The 16,223-nt window shown below is 38.0% G+C and overlaps 2 protein-coding genes and 1 pseudogene across 3 annotated transcripts; 2 read left to right on the forward strand and 1 right to left on the reverse strand.

The window, feature by feature from the left end:
- Window positions 1-1,144: 1,144 nt before the first annotated feature.
- LOC104779176 (uncharacterized) lies at window positions 1,145-4,734 on the forward strand. The gene is made up of 6 exons (XM_087507384.1): window positions 1,145-1,296; window positions 1,388-1,658; window positions 1,951-2,523; window positions 2,605-3,385; window positions 3,432-3,881; window positions 4,316-4,734. The coding sequence occupies exons 1-6, from the start codon at window positions 1,145-1,147 to the stop codon at window positions 4,732-4,734; spliced, it is 2,646 nt and encodes an 881-aa protein (XP_087363510.1).
- A 100-nt stretch (window positions 4,735-4,834) lies between these two features.
- Window positions 4,835-7,812, forward strand: LOC104777667 (DUF21 domain-containing protein At1g47330). Its single transcript, XM_087506760.1, has 11 exons — window positions 4,835-5,213; window positions 5,305-5,381; window positions 5,475-5,558; window positions 5,651-5,764; window positions 5,838-5,924; window positions 6,051-6,190; window positions 6,285-6,372; window positions 6,656-6,729; window positions 6,831-7,048; window positions 7,129-7,349; window positions 7,421-7,812. The coding sequence occupies exons 1-11, from the start codon at window positions 5,036-5,038 to the stop codon at window positions 7,703-7,705; spliced, it is 1,566 nt and encodes a 521-aa protein (XP_087362886.1). The 5' UTR covers window positions 4,835-5,035; the 3' UTR covers window positions 7,706-7,812.
- A 1,228-nt stretch (window positions 7,813-9,040) lies between these two features.
- On the reverse strand, window positions 9,041-11,119 carry LOC104777668 (F-box protein At1g47340 pseudogene; annotated as a pseudogene). The gene is made up of 2 exons (XR_015594401.1): window positions 10,934-11,119; window positions 9,041-10,791 (listed from the first exon to the last, which is right to left on the reverse strand). The product of XR_015594401.1 is annotated as an F-box protein At1g47340 pseudogene (transcript).
- Between the last annotated feature and the right edge of the window lie 5,104 nt (window positions 11,120-16,223).

A 16,223-nucleotide genomic window follows, 5' to 3' on the forward strand; every position in this document is an offset into this window, starting at 1 on the left:
GAACAAGATTCGGTGATTATTGTGGAGGTTTTCTGCGTTTGTCATGGGGATCTATTTTTGATTTTGGAGATTGGTTTTCTCTGGGATCATGGTATCATAAATGGGGGATTTCGCCCGACATAATGGTGGCTCGATTTTCAGATCTCCGGATCTCTATTTTTCTGGAATTTATTTGGCTTCGATCGGATTACACATATGGTTACGAGGGTTTATCTACGGTAGGAGTTTTATTATTTGTCCAAATTAGATCAGCTTCGATTGATTCTAATTTATTGAGGACACGAAGTTGGTTTCTTCTTCTGGGAGATTTGGTAGTCAATGTGATTTGTTTTTCGATCTGGACGAATCGGGGGAATCTCCATGGCTGCTTTCACGAGTTTTTTTTGGTTCGATGTTTTTGGGAAGTGGGTTTGTATAAAAGGGGTAGCATCCGAACGATTATTCCTCATCACAACTTGTTTGCTATTCAATCATTTGCTCTCTTTTGCGATCTCTCTTTTTTTCTTTGGCTTGGCTTGATAAACTTGGTCATGTCTCAAAGCAGCCTTTTGGGTATGAATGAGTCTGGGAAGACGTCGCAAGGTTTGGTGGGTCAAATGAGATTGGTGAGGGACCTAACTAGAAGAACCAGGAAATGGAGAAGGGAGCAGCTGGTGGGTCAAAGCCACTTACACCACAGAATAAAAAATGAAGATCTTAAGTTGAAATTGTCAAGGGCTTGGTAATAAAGCGACTATTGGTTATCTCAAGGATTTGTGGGGGAAACATAGACCTGATTTTCTGTTTTGGAACCTTTTGTTGGTCATTTTGGTTATTCACATTTAAAAACGGTTGAACCTATTGGTTGTAGTGGTCGTCTTGCACTTTTTTATAATAATAATAATAATAATATTTATATTTTATTTAAATCTAATAGAATTATCGATGGAGAAGTGGTATATAAAAGAAAATTAATTATCTATGTTTTATTTATGGTGATCCGGTTCCAAAGAACCGAGATCTGGTTTGGAAACGATTAACAAGGATTGGTTTGAATCGAGATGCTCCATGGTTTTTAATTGGGGATTTCAATGAGTTAAAAGGGAATCATGAGAAACAGGGTGGCAAACTGCGCCATGCCTCTTCTTTTGTATCTTTCAACTCAATGATTCGACATTGTGGCTTACTTGAGTTTCCTGCTCTTGGGGACAGTCTTTCCTGGAGAGGGTGGCGAGATAAGAAACCGATAAGGTGTCGATTAGATCGGGCTTTGGCAAATGAAGAGTGGCATGATTTGTTTAAAGATTCCTTTACGGAGTACTTACCAATGATTGCATCGGATCATAAGCCCCTGCTAGCTGTTATTGAGGATAAGATTAGAGGGGGTCGGGGGTTTTTGTTTTGATAGACGGTGGTTGGATAAGGAGGGTTTCTTTGATGCGGTTAATGAGGGATGGGAGGCTACGTCGGGGGACGTACCCTCTTCCACCTTGGTGGATAAAATTACCAAATGTCGCCGTGCTATTTCTCGATGGAGGAAAGAGCAATTACCTTATGGACGGGAGACAATTGAGGACATAAAGTCTAAATTAGCGGTGGCTCAGGAGAATGATGCTACTTCAGTTGATGAGCTTGCAGAGCTGACTTGGAGGTTACGAGAGGCGTATAGGGATGAGGAGGTGCATTGGTATCAAAAAATCAGAAGTCGGTGGATGAGGCTTGGTGACCATAACACCAGTTATTTCCATGCTTAGACAAAGCAACGACGTGTTCGGAACGCATTGTTGGTCTCCATGACCAGTATGGTAATTGGATGATGGAGGAGAGTGATATCCAACAGATTACGGTCTCTTATTTTCAGAATCTATTTACATCCTCGGATCCTTCGAATTTTGCGGAAATGTTAGATGAGGTTCAACCAGCTATTTCACTAGAGAAAATGAATTTTTAACTCGAGAGGTTATAGAACAGGAGATTAAACAAGCGTTATTCATTATGCATCCGGATAAGGCCTCTGGACCGGATGGGATGACTGCCTTTTTTTACCAGAAAGCATGGGCTACGGTTAAAGCAGATCTAGTGCTTTTGGTCAATTCCTTCTTGCGGAATGGAGATTTTGATAAAAGGCTCAATGTGACAAATATCTGTCTTATTCCAAAGGTGGATAAGCCAACAAGGATGACGGAGTTACGCCCCATTAGCCTATGCAACGTTGGTTATAAAATTATATCTACGGTCTTGTGCGAGCGACTCCGCACTATTTTACCATCTCTCGTATGGGAAACTCAATTTGCATTTGTTGAGGGTCGTTTAATTTCAGACAATATTTTGATCGCTCAGGAAGTGTTCCACAGTTTACGAACCAACCCCTCTTGTAAGGGGAAGTTCATGGCTATAAAAACTGATATGAGTAAGGCCTATGACCGGGTAGAGTGGTCTTTTGTCGAGCACTTGCTCAGGCAGTTCGGGTTTTGTGAGAGGTGGATATCCTGGATTATGTGTTGTGTTAAATCGGTTCAATACAAGGTCTTACTTAATGGGCAGGCATATGGGTCAAATATTCCTTGTCGGGGCTAACGTCAGGGGGACCCTTTATCGCCTTATCTTTTTATTCTTTGCACAGAGGTACTTATTGCACATTTTCGGAAAGCAGAACGGCTGAAACTTCTTACTGGAATCAAGGTTTTGACTGCTAGTCCCGCCATTTCCCATCTCTTATTTGTGGATGACAGTCTCTTTTTCTGCCGGGCCACGAAGGAGCAATGTGAAGTGGTGTTGGATATCCTTAAGAAATATGAATGGGTTTATGGCCAACAAATCAATTTTCAAAAATTCTCGTTCCAGTTTGGACACACGGTGGATTCTAACCTCAGGGAAGAATTAAAAGGAGTTCTGGGGATCACAAATTTGGGTGGTATGGGATCTTACTTAGGTATCCCGGAAAGCCTGGGTGGGGCTAAGACGAAAATATTTTCGTTTGTTCAGGACAAATTGCAAGCACGGGCAAGTGGGTGGCCGGCTAGGCTTTTATCAAAAGGGGGTAAGGAGGTGATGATCAAGTATGTTGCTACGGCTGTCCCTACTTTTGTGATGTCGTGTTTCAGACTACCTAAGACGGTTACGAGGAAGTTGACTAGTGCAATTTCTAATTTTTGGTGGAGTTCATCTGGACAATCACGAGGACTACACTGGGTGGCGTGGGATAAACCATGTAATGGTAAAGATGCAGGGGGTTTAGGTTTCCGGTGCTTGGATGATTATAACACCGCTCTGCTAGCAAAGCAGCTCCGGTGTTTGATCACAGTACCAGAGTCATTTTTTGCACGATTTTTTAAAGGACGATACTATCGGCTCTCTGATCCTTTGGATCCAATTAAATCTTACTCGTCGTCTTATGGGTGGCGAAGTTTCTGCTCGCTCTCTGGTTAACAAAGGACTCATTAAACGAGTAGGATCTGGTGCTTCCATTTCTGTATGGACTGACCCATGGATCCCTGCTCAATCCCCGAGACCAGCAATGAGCACAAGATCGCCTTCTGATCCTCTGCTCCGAGTTACAAATCTTATTGACAGGAGTTCTAATTCCTGGGATATGGCTCAGCTTACAACTACTTTTGTACCGGAAGATGTTGCTATAATTTTTGCCTTACCATTGCGACAACCGGATAAACTGGATTTGCTGGGATGGCATTTTACTAAGTCTGCTAAATATTCGGTAAAATCAGGGTACCACTCTCTTCGCTCACATCTGCTGGTTCCCGCTGAGCCGAAAGTACTTGGGCCGGACATAGTACCTCTTCAGGCCTTTGTGTTGAAAATTCGGTGTCCACCGAAACTCCGTCACTTTATGTGGCAAGTTCTTTCGAGTTGTGTGGCAGTTACATCTAATCTACGGAAACGTGGTATGAGCTGTGATGCTACGTGTGGCCTTTGTGGTTTTCAGGAGGAAACTATTAATCATACCCTCTTTGAATGTCCACCAGCTAGACAGGTTTAGGCTTTGTCACAGTTCCCGACAGCCTTGGGTGTTTTCCCATCGGAATCAGTTTTCACAAACATGGATTTTCTCTTTTGGCGGTTTACAACTATTCCAACACAGGAATTTTTTCCCTGGATTTTGTGTACATCTGGAAAGCGCGTAATGATAAACTCTTCAGTAATCTGGATTCCAACCCTCTTGCGATCCTGCGGTTAGCGGAGGATGAGGCCAAAGGGTAGGCTCTGGCTCAAACAGAGGATATGGCATAAACATCGGATATTAATGTTGAGGTTGTTACCCGGGGAAGTAGGGGCTTATGAATTCCTAGTTCTTTGTCGAGTTATATTTGTTTTGTAGATAGTTTTTGGAAAGTAACGGATCGCTATGCGGGTAGAGGGTGGTTCTGTACGTCGCCATGGGGTGACACCCCTACTATGGGAGCTGCCAACCTTCGCCGTAGTCTCTCCCCTCTTCATGCTGAGATTGAAGCCCTTGTCTGGGCTATGCGTTGTATGATTGGGACGGATAACCAATCTGTCGTTTTCCTTACCGATTGCTCTGACTTAGTGAAGATGGTGTATTCGCCTTCTGAGTGGCCAGCCTTTACACCTAACTTGGAGGACATCCAGGCAGACGAAGAGGAGTTTACTTCCTTTTCATTAGCCTACGTCCCATGTTCTCAGAATAGCAAAGCGGATAATTTGGCGCGACGTATTCGCACAGTTTCGCATTTGACTACATTTGTTAACAATGTACCTTCGTATTGGCTTGTTTGAGTCAATCTTGTTTTTTTTATCGTAATTTTTTTTTTTTTTTTTTTTTGTGCAAAAGGAAAGCTCTAAAATATATATATATTTTTTTTGGACAAACAGCTCTAAAATACTAAAACGTATAATTGCGTCTGATTCGGATGCGCACTACTCTACCACCAAAGAGTCACACACACACTCTAAAATCAGCATCTTTTGCCTAATTCTCCCCAATCACAATTCTCAATTTTGTCGCCGGAACAAACAAACAAACAAAAAAAAAAATTCTCAGACTCCTGCCTTCCTCCGGTTCCGGTAGCTTAAAACTATGACGTCGGATCTTCCGTGCTGTGGAACCACGTTCTGGTTCTACGTCGTGATTATCATATCTCTTGTAGCTTTCGCTGGGTTGATGGCTGGTTTAACACTTGGTCTCATGTCTCTTGGTTTAGTCGACCTCGAAGTTCTCATCAAATCTGGTCGTCCTCAAGATCGAATCAACGCCGGTGAGAGTTTTCTTCTTTCCGAATTTGGGAATCAGCTCTCTGTTTTCGCTTAATTGTGATTTGAGAAAGTTGTGAATTGGTTTTTGTTTAGGTAAGATATTTCCAGTTGTGAAGAATCAACATCTTTTGCTCTGTACTCTTTTGATCGGAAACTCTATGGCTATGGAGGTAAATAATAGATTCCATCCATGGAGAGACTTGTTTGTATATATGATGATGATGATGATGATGATGATCTCTGTTTTATGTTTTTATTTGTAGGCTCTGCCGATATTTTTGGATAAAATTGTGCCTCCATGGATTGCTATTCTTCTATCAGTGACTCTTATACTCGTGTTTGGAGAGGTTTCCACATCTGTTTTTTTATCTATGTTTCGTTTCGATATAAGTAAATTTGTCATTTGTACAATTTTGTGATCATAGTTGAGTATCTGTAGATCATGCCACAAGCAGTTTGCACTCGATATGGACTCAAGGTTGGAGCGATAATGGCTCCTTTTGTCCGTGTTCTGCTTATATTGTTCTTCCCCATTTCATATCCAATCAGCAAGGTTAGATATAGCCACTGGACTTCAGGTTATTCATTCAAATGTTTCTCAGTTCTGATGAAGATTGTTGCTTTAGGTTCTTGATTGGATGTTGGGTAAGGGACATGGTGTTCTTTTACGTAGAGCAGAGTTGAAGACGTTTGTGACTTTCCATGGAAATGAGGTATGCAGCTAACTTAGGTATATTGTCAATGACTCAATAGTTTTAGGAATGTGGATGAACCGTGGTGTATCCTAAAGCCAACCTTCCTGACTTACTGACTTTTGTACGTAATTCTTGTTTTATTAGGCTGGGAAAGGTGGAGATCTAACAAACGATGAGACTTCTATCATCACAGGTGCACTTGAATTAACTGAAAAGACGGCAAAAGATGCAATGACTCCCATTTCAAATGCTTTTTCCCTTGATCTTGATACCAATCTTAATTTGTGGGTTTTCGTTTCTTCTGTTTCCTTTTATCTTCTCTTCTAGATATACGCTTGCATATTTTGGACTTATAATTTGCTGTCATTTACAATACAGGGAAACCTTGAATACAATAATGTCAGTTGGTCATAGCAGAGTTCCAGTTTACTTCAGAAACCCCACACATATAATTGGGCTCATTCTGGTAAAGTATCTTTCGTAGTTTCACTTCATTATTTTTGCATAGTTGATGTTTCTGTCTGTTGAATACTCCAAGTAAACTTTATTGTCGAGCTTGAACTTAACTATTTAAGACAATGCGTAATCTATTTGACGATAGAGGAGTTTCCAGAAAGACTATCTTGTAAATATCAAATCATGCATTTACATCATAACTGGTTTCTCTTTACAATGATAAAGAGTAGTTACATATGAAGAGTGTGAACTTCTCCTTTTACAGCATGTAATGTCTCGTTATGCTGGTACAGGTTAAAAATCTCTTGGCAGTTGATGCTAGAAAAGAAGTTCCTCTGAGAAAAATGTCCATGAGGAAAATTCCGCGGTAAATGACGCTCTCTAATGTTTGATTTTTCTTGACATTGTTTACGTCCAGGATTGTATAGCATTACACTGAGTTCTATTTGCAATTCTCTTTGTCTGCAGTGTCTCTGAGACAATGCCACTATACGATATCCTAAACGAGTTCCAGAAGGGTCACAGTCACATAGCAGTTGTCTATAAGGATCTTGAAGAGCAGGAGCAATCTTCCGAAACAAGCGAAAATGGTATTGAGCGCAGGAAAAACAAGAAAACAAAAGATGAACTTTTCAAGGACAGTTGTAGGAAACCAAAAGCTCAGTTTGAGGTATCAGAGAAGGAAGGTATGACTTGGCATGACTCAGCGAGTTTCCATAGATAAACATGAAAACACATGTCACCTTAATGTTTGTTTGGAATTCAGTATTCAAAATTGAAACTGGAGATGCAAAATCCGGCAAGAGCGAGAACGGTGAGGAGCAGCAGGGGAAAACGAGTTTATTGGCTGCTCCAGCTAAGAAGCGACATAGAGGCTGTTCGTTCTGCATTTTGGATATTGAGAATACCCCCATACCTGATTTCCCTACCAATGAAGAAGTTGTAGGAGTTATCACCATGGAGGACGTTATCGAAGAGCTTCTTCAGGTAACTGAATCCGAATCATAAGCATCTGCCTTATGTTTAAATGTGGCTAAATGTGTTTGCTCTGATTTCAGGAAGAGATCCTTGACGAAACCGATGAGTATGTGAACATCCACAATAGGATCAGAGTGAACATGCATGCTTCTCAGGAGAATCTACCAAGCGTAACCTCAGTCACACAATCATCATCAGGCTCCACTAGTCCCAACCGAACATCCCATTTGGCCACACCAGATTCGAGTCCTACAACAAAGCTTTCAGATTCAAGTTCTACAACAAAGCCTTCAGGTTCAAGTCCTACAACAAAGCCTTCAGGTTCGAGTCCTACAACAAAACCTTCAGATTCAAGTATTTCTTAAGTTTATATGAGTGAGGATATATAGTTACATGATTTTAAAAGAAAGCAAAAAGGTTGAAGCTGAAACAGCTTTACTTATTTAATCAACACTAATATTTCTTTGGTAAAGTTTTGGTCTTTGAGATAAGGACTTCGAATGGGTTACCAAAATACCTTATACAAAAATTACGCTTTGGGATCTATCAACTTTGGTCAGTATAGAGTATACTATTCGGAGCCATAGACACTTTTCGTTGAATGGGAAATTAGTTTGATGTAAACTTCACGGAAGATATTTGAATAAAATGAGCAAAATTTGTGTTCCACACAGTATATTTGAATTTACATAGAGTCGTGGTGGCATTCGAATATTGCGGACAATTGCAACAAATTGGAAATTAAGTTGCATCAACTTAACATGCATCAATTAAGTTGGCCTAGCGCCAAACTGAGAACTACCTGACAAGAAATACCACCGTGACCTGACTTTTTTGAGTGGGTAAAAATCATAGTAATCGGGTGGGTGTGGGTATGAGTCTTAATTGACTAGCCCAACTTTTTTTCTTTTATGACACATGAACGTTCTTGACAAAACCAACCTTAATTTTTGTGAGTTTCTGATACGCCCGCGAACGCTGAGTGATGATGATGAAAAGATCAGAGTTTATTTCAAATATATACTTTTTTATCATTCCAATATATTTCATATCTTTAACAACTCAGTTTATCTTTACCTAGGATCCAAGATTGTTATCATCATATATATAAAGGCGACTAAACATGTTTCTAGCTAGGGTACTATGAAAGAGCATACAGATCGATTTTCAACCACAAATAAAGAAAGAAAGTAAAAATCATGTGTTGGTATTTGGTAATATGAATATCCCTAGTACTAGAAGAGTTAATATGGGTTGACTTCGACATTAACTCTAAGGACCGAAGATTTGTGGGTTAGTAAGTCATATACTCAAAAAATATACAACGAATAATCTACCCAAACTTAAGAGTCCACCCAAACATTATGGAATCTTAATCTTAGTTAAATGTTGTTAGAAGATGACTTATTTAAAAGACTCCTTTTCTTTGTTTAAGTTTTTGGTGTTTGAGATTAAGTTTTTAGTTTCTGTTTGTGTTGTTTTATTCGAGCGTGAGTCGCAAGACACAACTCAATGTGTTGTAGTGTCTGTTTGTTTTCTCATTTCTATATACAGAAATCAATTTTTTCATGATGTAAATAACAAGTTTCAGTTTCAGTTAAACAAAAAATTATATTTATTCTGTCTTCCATGAAAAGAGGAGAAATCAATATTTTAACAGAGATCAATAGATTCTTTGTACGTAAAGAAACGGGTCAATCTTTTACCAAAAGAAAAAAAGAAGTTCATATTAATCGTTTTTCATCAAACAAATCGATGTTGCATAATTGTTTCTCATCACAAGACACAGCAAACTCTACAACCACAGTTTTATATTCATTAACTCGTAGAGAATATTATTAATTGATGATGTTGGGTATTCTTCTTAGTTCATCATGGAGGACAACTAGCCACGTCCACGGTTACCCCGGCCACGATTTCCACGGCCACTGTTTCCACGTCCACGATTTCCACGGCCACGAACATTAGACGACTCTTGTATACCTTTAGCTTTGATGGATGGCTGAACCGGTCTCTGACTTTCATGCAACAATCCAGACTCGCTGTCACTGTCAGCCCCATCTGAATCAACTGGCTCTCCATCTAAAGGAAGTGATTCTCCAACAGAAAAAGAGTAACCAAAACTGCTGAACCTGTTTTTAGGAACCCTATCTCCATCAGAATTGTATTCTTCGTCTGATGATTCTGATTCTTCGTATTCTTCTATCTTCGGATAAATAGATTCATAGAGTTTTGACTTGAGTAGCTTTGAATCATTAACATTAAGATCTTCTATATTGTCTGCATAGGCGTAGAGTCTACTACAATCCTTTAAAAAGACGTCGTCTACAAAGACGTGTACTCTACTAGGATTGTCGACTGCATCATGGTAATCTCCAAAACCTTGGATTTCAACACGCTGAAGAATGTTCCTTTCGGGATTGAAGTAGAAAACACAAAACGGTTGTTTAGATTTATAATCAGCCATCGACAAAACGATTTCACCCGTAGCAGTCACCGCAACGATGGACACGTAATGATCCAAGAACTTATCATCCCTCAAAGTGTAGTCATATTTTGACCATTCCTGTTTCTCGACATCTTCTAGAACCCACAAACGCAACTCAACAACGTCATCAGCGTAGTCATCATAATAAACCAAACCTAACTTTCCCATATAGTTAATCAATTCACAATAGCCTTCTGGGTAAATAAAGTCGAATTTCTCAGACCTAACATCAAAGCAAACTATCACAAATTCAAGTAACTCCTCAGACGTGTCACCTAAGTAATACACAACCCCATTGATGCATATCCCTTCACTCACATTCTCATGTCTTACGGCACATTTTTTTATCCTTCTCCAACTCATTTCTCCAGTTCCTAGTGTCAGAATTTTATTGTGATCACGACAATACGGGCAAGACATGAACAATACCTTGTATTTCTTCTCAATGGGATCAAATCCTAGAAAACTATACGTCTTTCTGTACCTATACAGATATGGTAAGGCTGCATACCTTCCGGTTTTAAGGTTAAACATCACAGGCACTTCTCTGTAATAATCTTTATCTCTGGTCCACATACCATAGAAATATATCAAACCACCGGCATAGCCACAAGAAAATGTTCGGTCATCACGAGAACAGATCCGCTTATCGTCTTGAGGGAACTTCATATGAAATTCGGCTGTTACTACAAGAGAAGACAATACAGACTTCTCACATAAACTTTGATGGTGAGGCAACGAGAAGATGCTCCACAGACCATCTTTTTCAATGGCGAATATGAGACGCGGCTGAGCAGAGGATCTGGTCAGGAACAGCTCTGTGAAATATGGACGAGAAAGCATTGATGCCCATTGCTTCGACACGCAATGAAACCTAGCGATTGACTTTGCAGGCAATCTCAATAATATCTCGAGGACGAGATCAGTCGGGATGGAATCTGAAACCATGATTGCTTTGTTTTGCTGATCGAAAAACACAAGAGATAGATTTGTTAATTCTTATATGAAGAACTAGAGAAACCCTAGCTACCGATTAAAATAGAGAGGCCATAACTGAAAATAAACCTAGAGGATGAAGACTGAATTTTTAAGACTATTTACTCACCGACGAAACGAACGGCGGGGGAGGATGTATATTGCTATCGCGGCGAGCTTAATATTCACCTGCGTGTTTCGAATCTATCGTGACAAGCTTAAGAAAAAAAAATTGTGAAAAGCGGCGGTGAAAATAAAAGTAAAATAGTGTGGCGGCGGTTAGAAACAAGAGTTTTAGGGGAAAAGTTCTCTTATTCATCCTGTATAAAACATTTATATAATAATATAATATTAGGTTTAAGCTTTATGCTTTACATTAGGCTAATAATAGATATCCACATAACAATAAAATCTTATTATATAAGGTTTGATGTCAAATTTCGTAACACATGTCAATTGTATCATTCAGATGTTGACACGTGTCGATTGTATCATTCAATGTTGATACGTGTCAATTGTATCATTCAAATGTTGACAAATGTCAATTTTTTTTTATAAACGTAGTAGGACAACTTAATTATATCTACAGAATTTTACATGTTTATATTTTAAAAAAAATTATTTTCTAAATCAAAAATAAAAACTAACAAAATCAATATATTTCCATTGTTTGCTAATTATATTATATGTGTGTTTTTGATAAAATTTGACATGTGTAATCAAAAACTTAATTTATTTAGCATGTATATTAATCAATAAATAATGAATAACAAAGTTAAAAAGAATAACATAAGTTATTAACATAATTTTAGTCAGATATCAATTGTATTTATTGTTGTAATATAAACTTAAAAAGAAAAAAAATTCAATACATGATGTGTATTACTATAGTTTTACATGTTTTATCTTAAAGATTTTAATGCATGTAGTAAAATGAAAAACCTAAAAATAATAGAAAATTTGAGTTTGTAGGAAAGATATTTTGGTTAATTAATGAGAATTGACAAAGTATTACTTACAAAATTATGACATATAGAAGAATAATATCTAGGATATTTTTGGATTTCCAAAAATTTTGTGGATGTTAACTGATTTTTTTACTGATTATTTTTATTGTTAAATTTAAAATACTAACCAATATACATATTATCTCATACGATGCTCATATTATTTTTTATTAAAATTTTAACTCTAATCCATGAAGAAGTGAATTATGGGTTTACGATAAAATAGACAGTAATGTGATTACTAAACTGAATGTCTAAGATGAAATTTATTTAAGTTTAATTTTTTTTCAAATATTAATATGTATTATCTTTAAAAAAAATCATTTAAAAATAGGGTGATTTTTGAAAAATATCACTTTTCCTATGTCACTTTTAAGAAATACCCTATCATGTTGTCTATTTTCAAAAATACGTCTTTTTCTATGTATAAAACAACTAAATTCTAGGTCCTAAATTCCAAAGACTAAATTTTAATCCCTCAAAACTATATCCTAAATGTAAAAGAGAGAATCCAAACCTAAAAACAAATTCCAAAAATTAATTTAACATGTTGTAATTGTGTAAAAGAGTGTAAAATAAAAATTTTCAAAAAAAAGTATTTTTGAAAAGGGGTATACCAAAAAGGGTATGTCTAACAAATTTTCTTAAGAATATTAGTAATATTTTTTTACATTTGATTTTATAATTTCAACACATGTATTTTCGTAATCCATATGTTAAAACATAAGATAATTCGAAATTAATTATAATTTATAGAAATGACTCTTAAGTTATTTGATGAGAATGTCTCTATGTTTTTATATATGTTTTTATTTTATAAAACTTCACTCATTTAAAATTGATTATGACATGAGGTAAAATTAGTACTTACGAGATAACAACATAACAAATACATCTTAAATAATGTTGATTCAGTTTTTGTTTTGAATTGTATTTTGTTAATTTTTATTTGTATTTATGATTCTTACTAAGATACAGATTTGATATAATGTATTAATTGTGTCTGATATAAAATATTTTGTTATATGCATTAAGATGAAATGTATAATTAAACTTAAAATATGGTTTATTATGATGGTATAGATATTTAAATGGTACTTCCAGTCCTATAAAAGTTTTAAGGTAAAAACACAAAGATTAATAAACAATAAATATTATGTCATTTATAAAATTTTAACCAATAAAAAAATATATTGCATAGTTCAAATAGTCATAAAGTGTTATATTAATAGAAATTGTACGTAGAAATTGGAGAAAATATTATAAAATAGAGCAAAAGAAAGCATAAGAGGTTTATATTTAATATTAAAATGTTACAAGAGAAATTCTAAAAACATGTATATTACTACTTAATTATTCTAAATAATTTTAATTTTTATCCGTATAATAACGCGGGCCTTATCTAGTTATTTATAAAATGGTGCTATTAGAAATCTCCATTTTTTATATTTTAGCTAACATAAATGTAATTTTTGGAATTTTGATTTGGTTATCACCGGCTGTTGGTATTTTACCTTGGACGTTTGTCAATGAAATGAAATTCATCAGACGAAAAAAAAAGAATTTTGATTTGGTTCCCATCTTATGTTAACATACGATTTTGAACAACCAATCACGACTAATCACTTCATTATTTAACATTTTTGAAAAATACGATAGTTTTATAAATTATTATGATATTAAAAAAGGAAAAAAAATAATCTATGAACTAAAAGAAATATGTAAAACGTCCCACATCCGCTAGCAAAGTTTTAGAAAATGTTTCAGAACCAATATAAATAACTAATATGCTTCCAACTACGAATGAGCACAAAAATTTGATTGGATGTTTTATTGGAGTAAATAAAAACTTTTAAAATTTTCAATATTTCTAATATTTAATTTTTCAAAAAGTTTTAAATATTATAAGTATCAAAACTTTTAAAAGTTTTGAGCTTTAAAAACTTTTAAAATATTATAATTTTAAAATTTTAAAATTTTATAATATTATAAATATTGAAACTCTTAAAAGGTTAAAAGATTATATAAATATTTTAACTTTATAGAATGTTTTAAAATATGATAAATACTTAAACTCCATAGAAGGTTTAAGATACTATAAATATATAAACTCTATAAAAAGTTTAAGTATCATTATTGGTTTGAGAAGTTTTGAGTACGTGTGGATCTAAAACTGCATATATGGTTGAAACTTGAAAGTATCAATCAATAACTGTACTATGTGGCGGCTATGTTGGTCTTCATGAATTGCACAAATCTTACAAAAAAAATTATTATGAGTTTGGTCTGGGAGTGTGCTGAGAATAAACAAAAAGTAAGTTGTGTGGTATTCAGTGGAAGAAAGCGAGGAAATGGACGAGGAAGAGGAAAAATAAGAGTATAACGAAGAAGAGGACGATGAAAATAACAATAACAAATACCATGGAAAAATGACAATGAAGATGACAAGAAAGAATATGAAGAGTCAATGAAAAAACACGAAGACATAAGATTTTTCATTAGATTGAATATGAGAAAACAAAATTGGTTCATGTTTGAATATGATTGATTGAATCCGCCCTCAATAGACCAATACCACCACGACAACCACACACACAAGCAATCAATCACCCAAAAAAACATACAAAACACACATCTAAACGCTTAGATAAGCCATGGTTTCACACTCAACTTTGAGAAAGAAGAAATTGATTCTAAACCCATGAAAATAGCGGAGTTACAGGTTCATCCTAGTGTGTCTGGAGACCAGGCTGGTTTGGGTGCCCCGGGTGTGGGGGATGCAGCGCAGGGTGATCCAGGCATGGAGGATGTCTTGTTGGGCTTGCTAACTCAGGTTTTGGCGCGGCTTCCAGCTGCGGTGCCGCTAGTGGTTGGTGGGCAGGTTCCAGTAGTGCCGCCAGTTGTTGGTGGGCGGGTTCCACCGGTGTCGCCTGTGGCGAGTTTGCAGCCAGGTGTGCAGCCGGGGGCCAAGGTAGTGGACGCTCAGTACGTGCAGATGATGGTGCAGCTGCAGCAAGTGGGAGCGGGATCTTTCTCGGGAGGTACGGATCCGAGTGTTGCGGATGAGTGAAGGGAGCGGATGGAGGATCTTTTCCATTCGCTTTGGTGTCCTGACCAGTTTAGGGTGGACTTGGCAGTGCATTACTTTTTAGGTGATGCACGTGTGTGGTGGAGGTCGGTGACAGCACGAAGGGTGCAACGGGATATGACTTGGGAGGATTTTGTGAGGGAGTTTAACTCCAAGTATTTTCCATAGGAGGCTCTTGATCGCATGGAGACACGGTTCTTGGGGTTGACTCAGGGGGACCGTACAGTGCGGGAGCTGGATGCTGAGTTCAGTCGACTTGTGGGGTATGCAGGTCGGGCTTGGGAGCCAGAGTCGGCTCAGGTGCGGAGGTTTTTGTTGGCTCTGCGGGATGATCTGGGTACTCGGTGCAGAGTGCGGAGTTATGCTACGAGAGCGGAGCTGGTTGAGGTTGCAGCTGGGATAGAGGACGACTTAAGGTCACAGGTGGTTGTGGTCAGTCCTTCGTTGCAGCCACAGCGGTCCCAGCCGCATTTTGTTCCTAGCAAGGGCGGCAAGCCTGCGCATGGGCAGAAGCGGAAGTTTAAGGAAATGCAAAGATCGAGGTAAAGTGGTCCGAGATGCTTTGGGTGTGGTAGCAGGGACCACAAGGTAACCAACTGTCCGCAGAGAGGTGAGAAGCGGGCAGTGACGGAGCAGCGGGCAGTGACGGAGTCGCAGACAAATACCCGAGTGTGTTACTACTGCAGAGAGACGGGGCATATCAAGCCTCGTTGTCCCAAGTTGCAGCAGATGGTAGTAGCAGCGGTGCAGGCTGGAGGTCAGCCAGGAGTGCAGCAGGGTGTGCAGCCGGTGGGTTGGATCGAGCCGACATCGCGGGTTTACTCGACTGTGGAGATCGGTTGCACCAGTGCGGGAGTGATCATTGGTATAACTTCTGAGATTTGAACTTGGTCAATTCAATAGTTCAGATTATGCTTGTTGTTTGCTTGTGATTGAATGTTAGGTTTTCAACACATGAGGTTTGTGTAGGGACCTTGTCGGTGGGCGGGTTTATTTCCCACGCTTTGTTTGACTCTAGAGCAACTCATTGCTTCATTACGCCGGAGTGCGCGGAGAGCGCTTGTATCAGCGGAGATCCCGGTGAGAGCACAGGTGTTGTCATGGTCGCAGGAGGGAAGTTCCTGAGGGGCTTCTGTCGTGTGAGTGATGTGGAGATTCTGATTGCAGGGGAGTCAAGACCGGCAGATTTGATCATCAGTCCAGTGGAGTTGTATGATGTGATTTTGGGTATGGATTGGTTGCATCGTCATAGGGTGCATTTGGACTGTTACAGGGGCAGAGTTGTCTTTGAGCGCCCAGAAGGGAAGTTGGTTTTCGAGGGAGTG

The sequence above is a fragment of the Camelina sativa genome, chromosome 3, assembly GCF_030686135.1.
Source record: "Camelina sativa cultivar CO46 ecotype springtype chromosome 3, ASM3068613v1".
Taxonomy (NCBI): domain Eukaryota; kingdom Viridiplantae; phylum Streptophyta; class Magnoliopsida; order Brassicales; family Brassicaceae; genus Camelina; species Camelina sativa.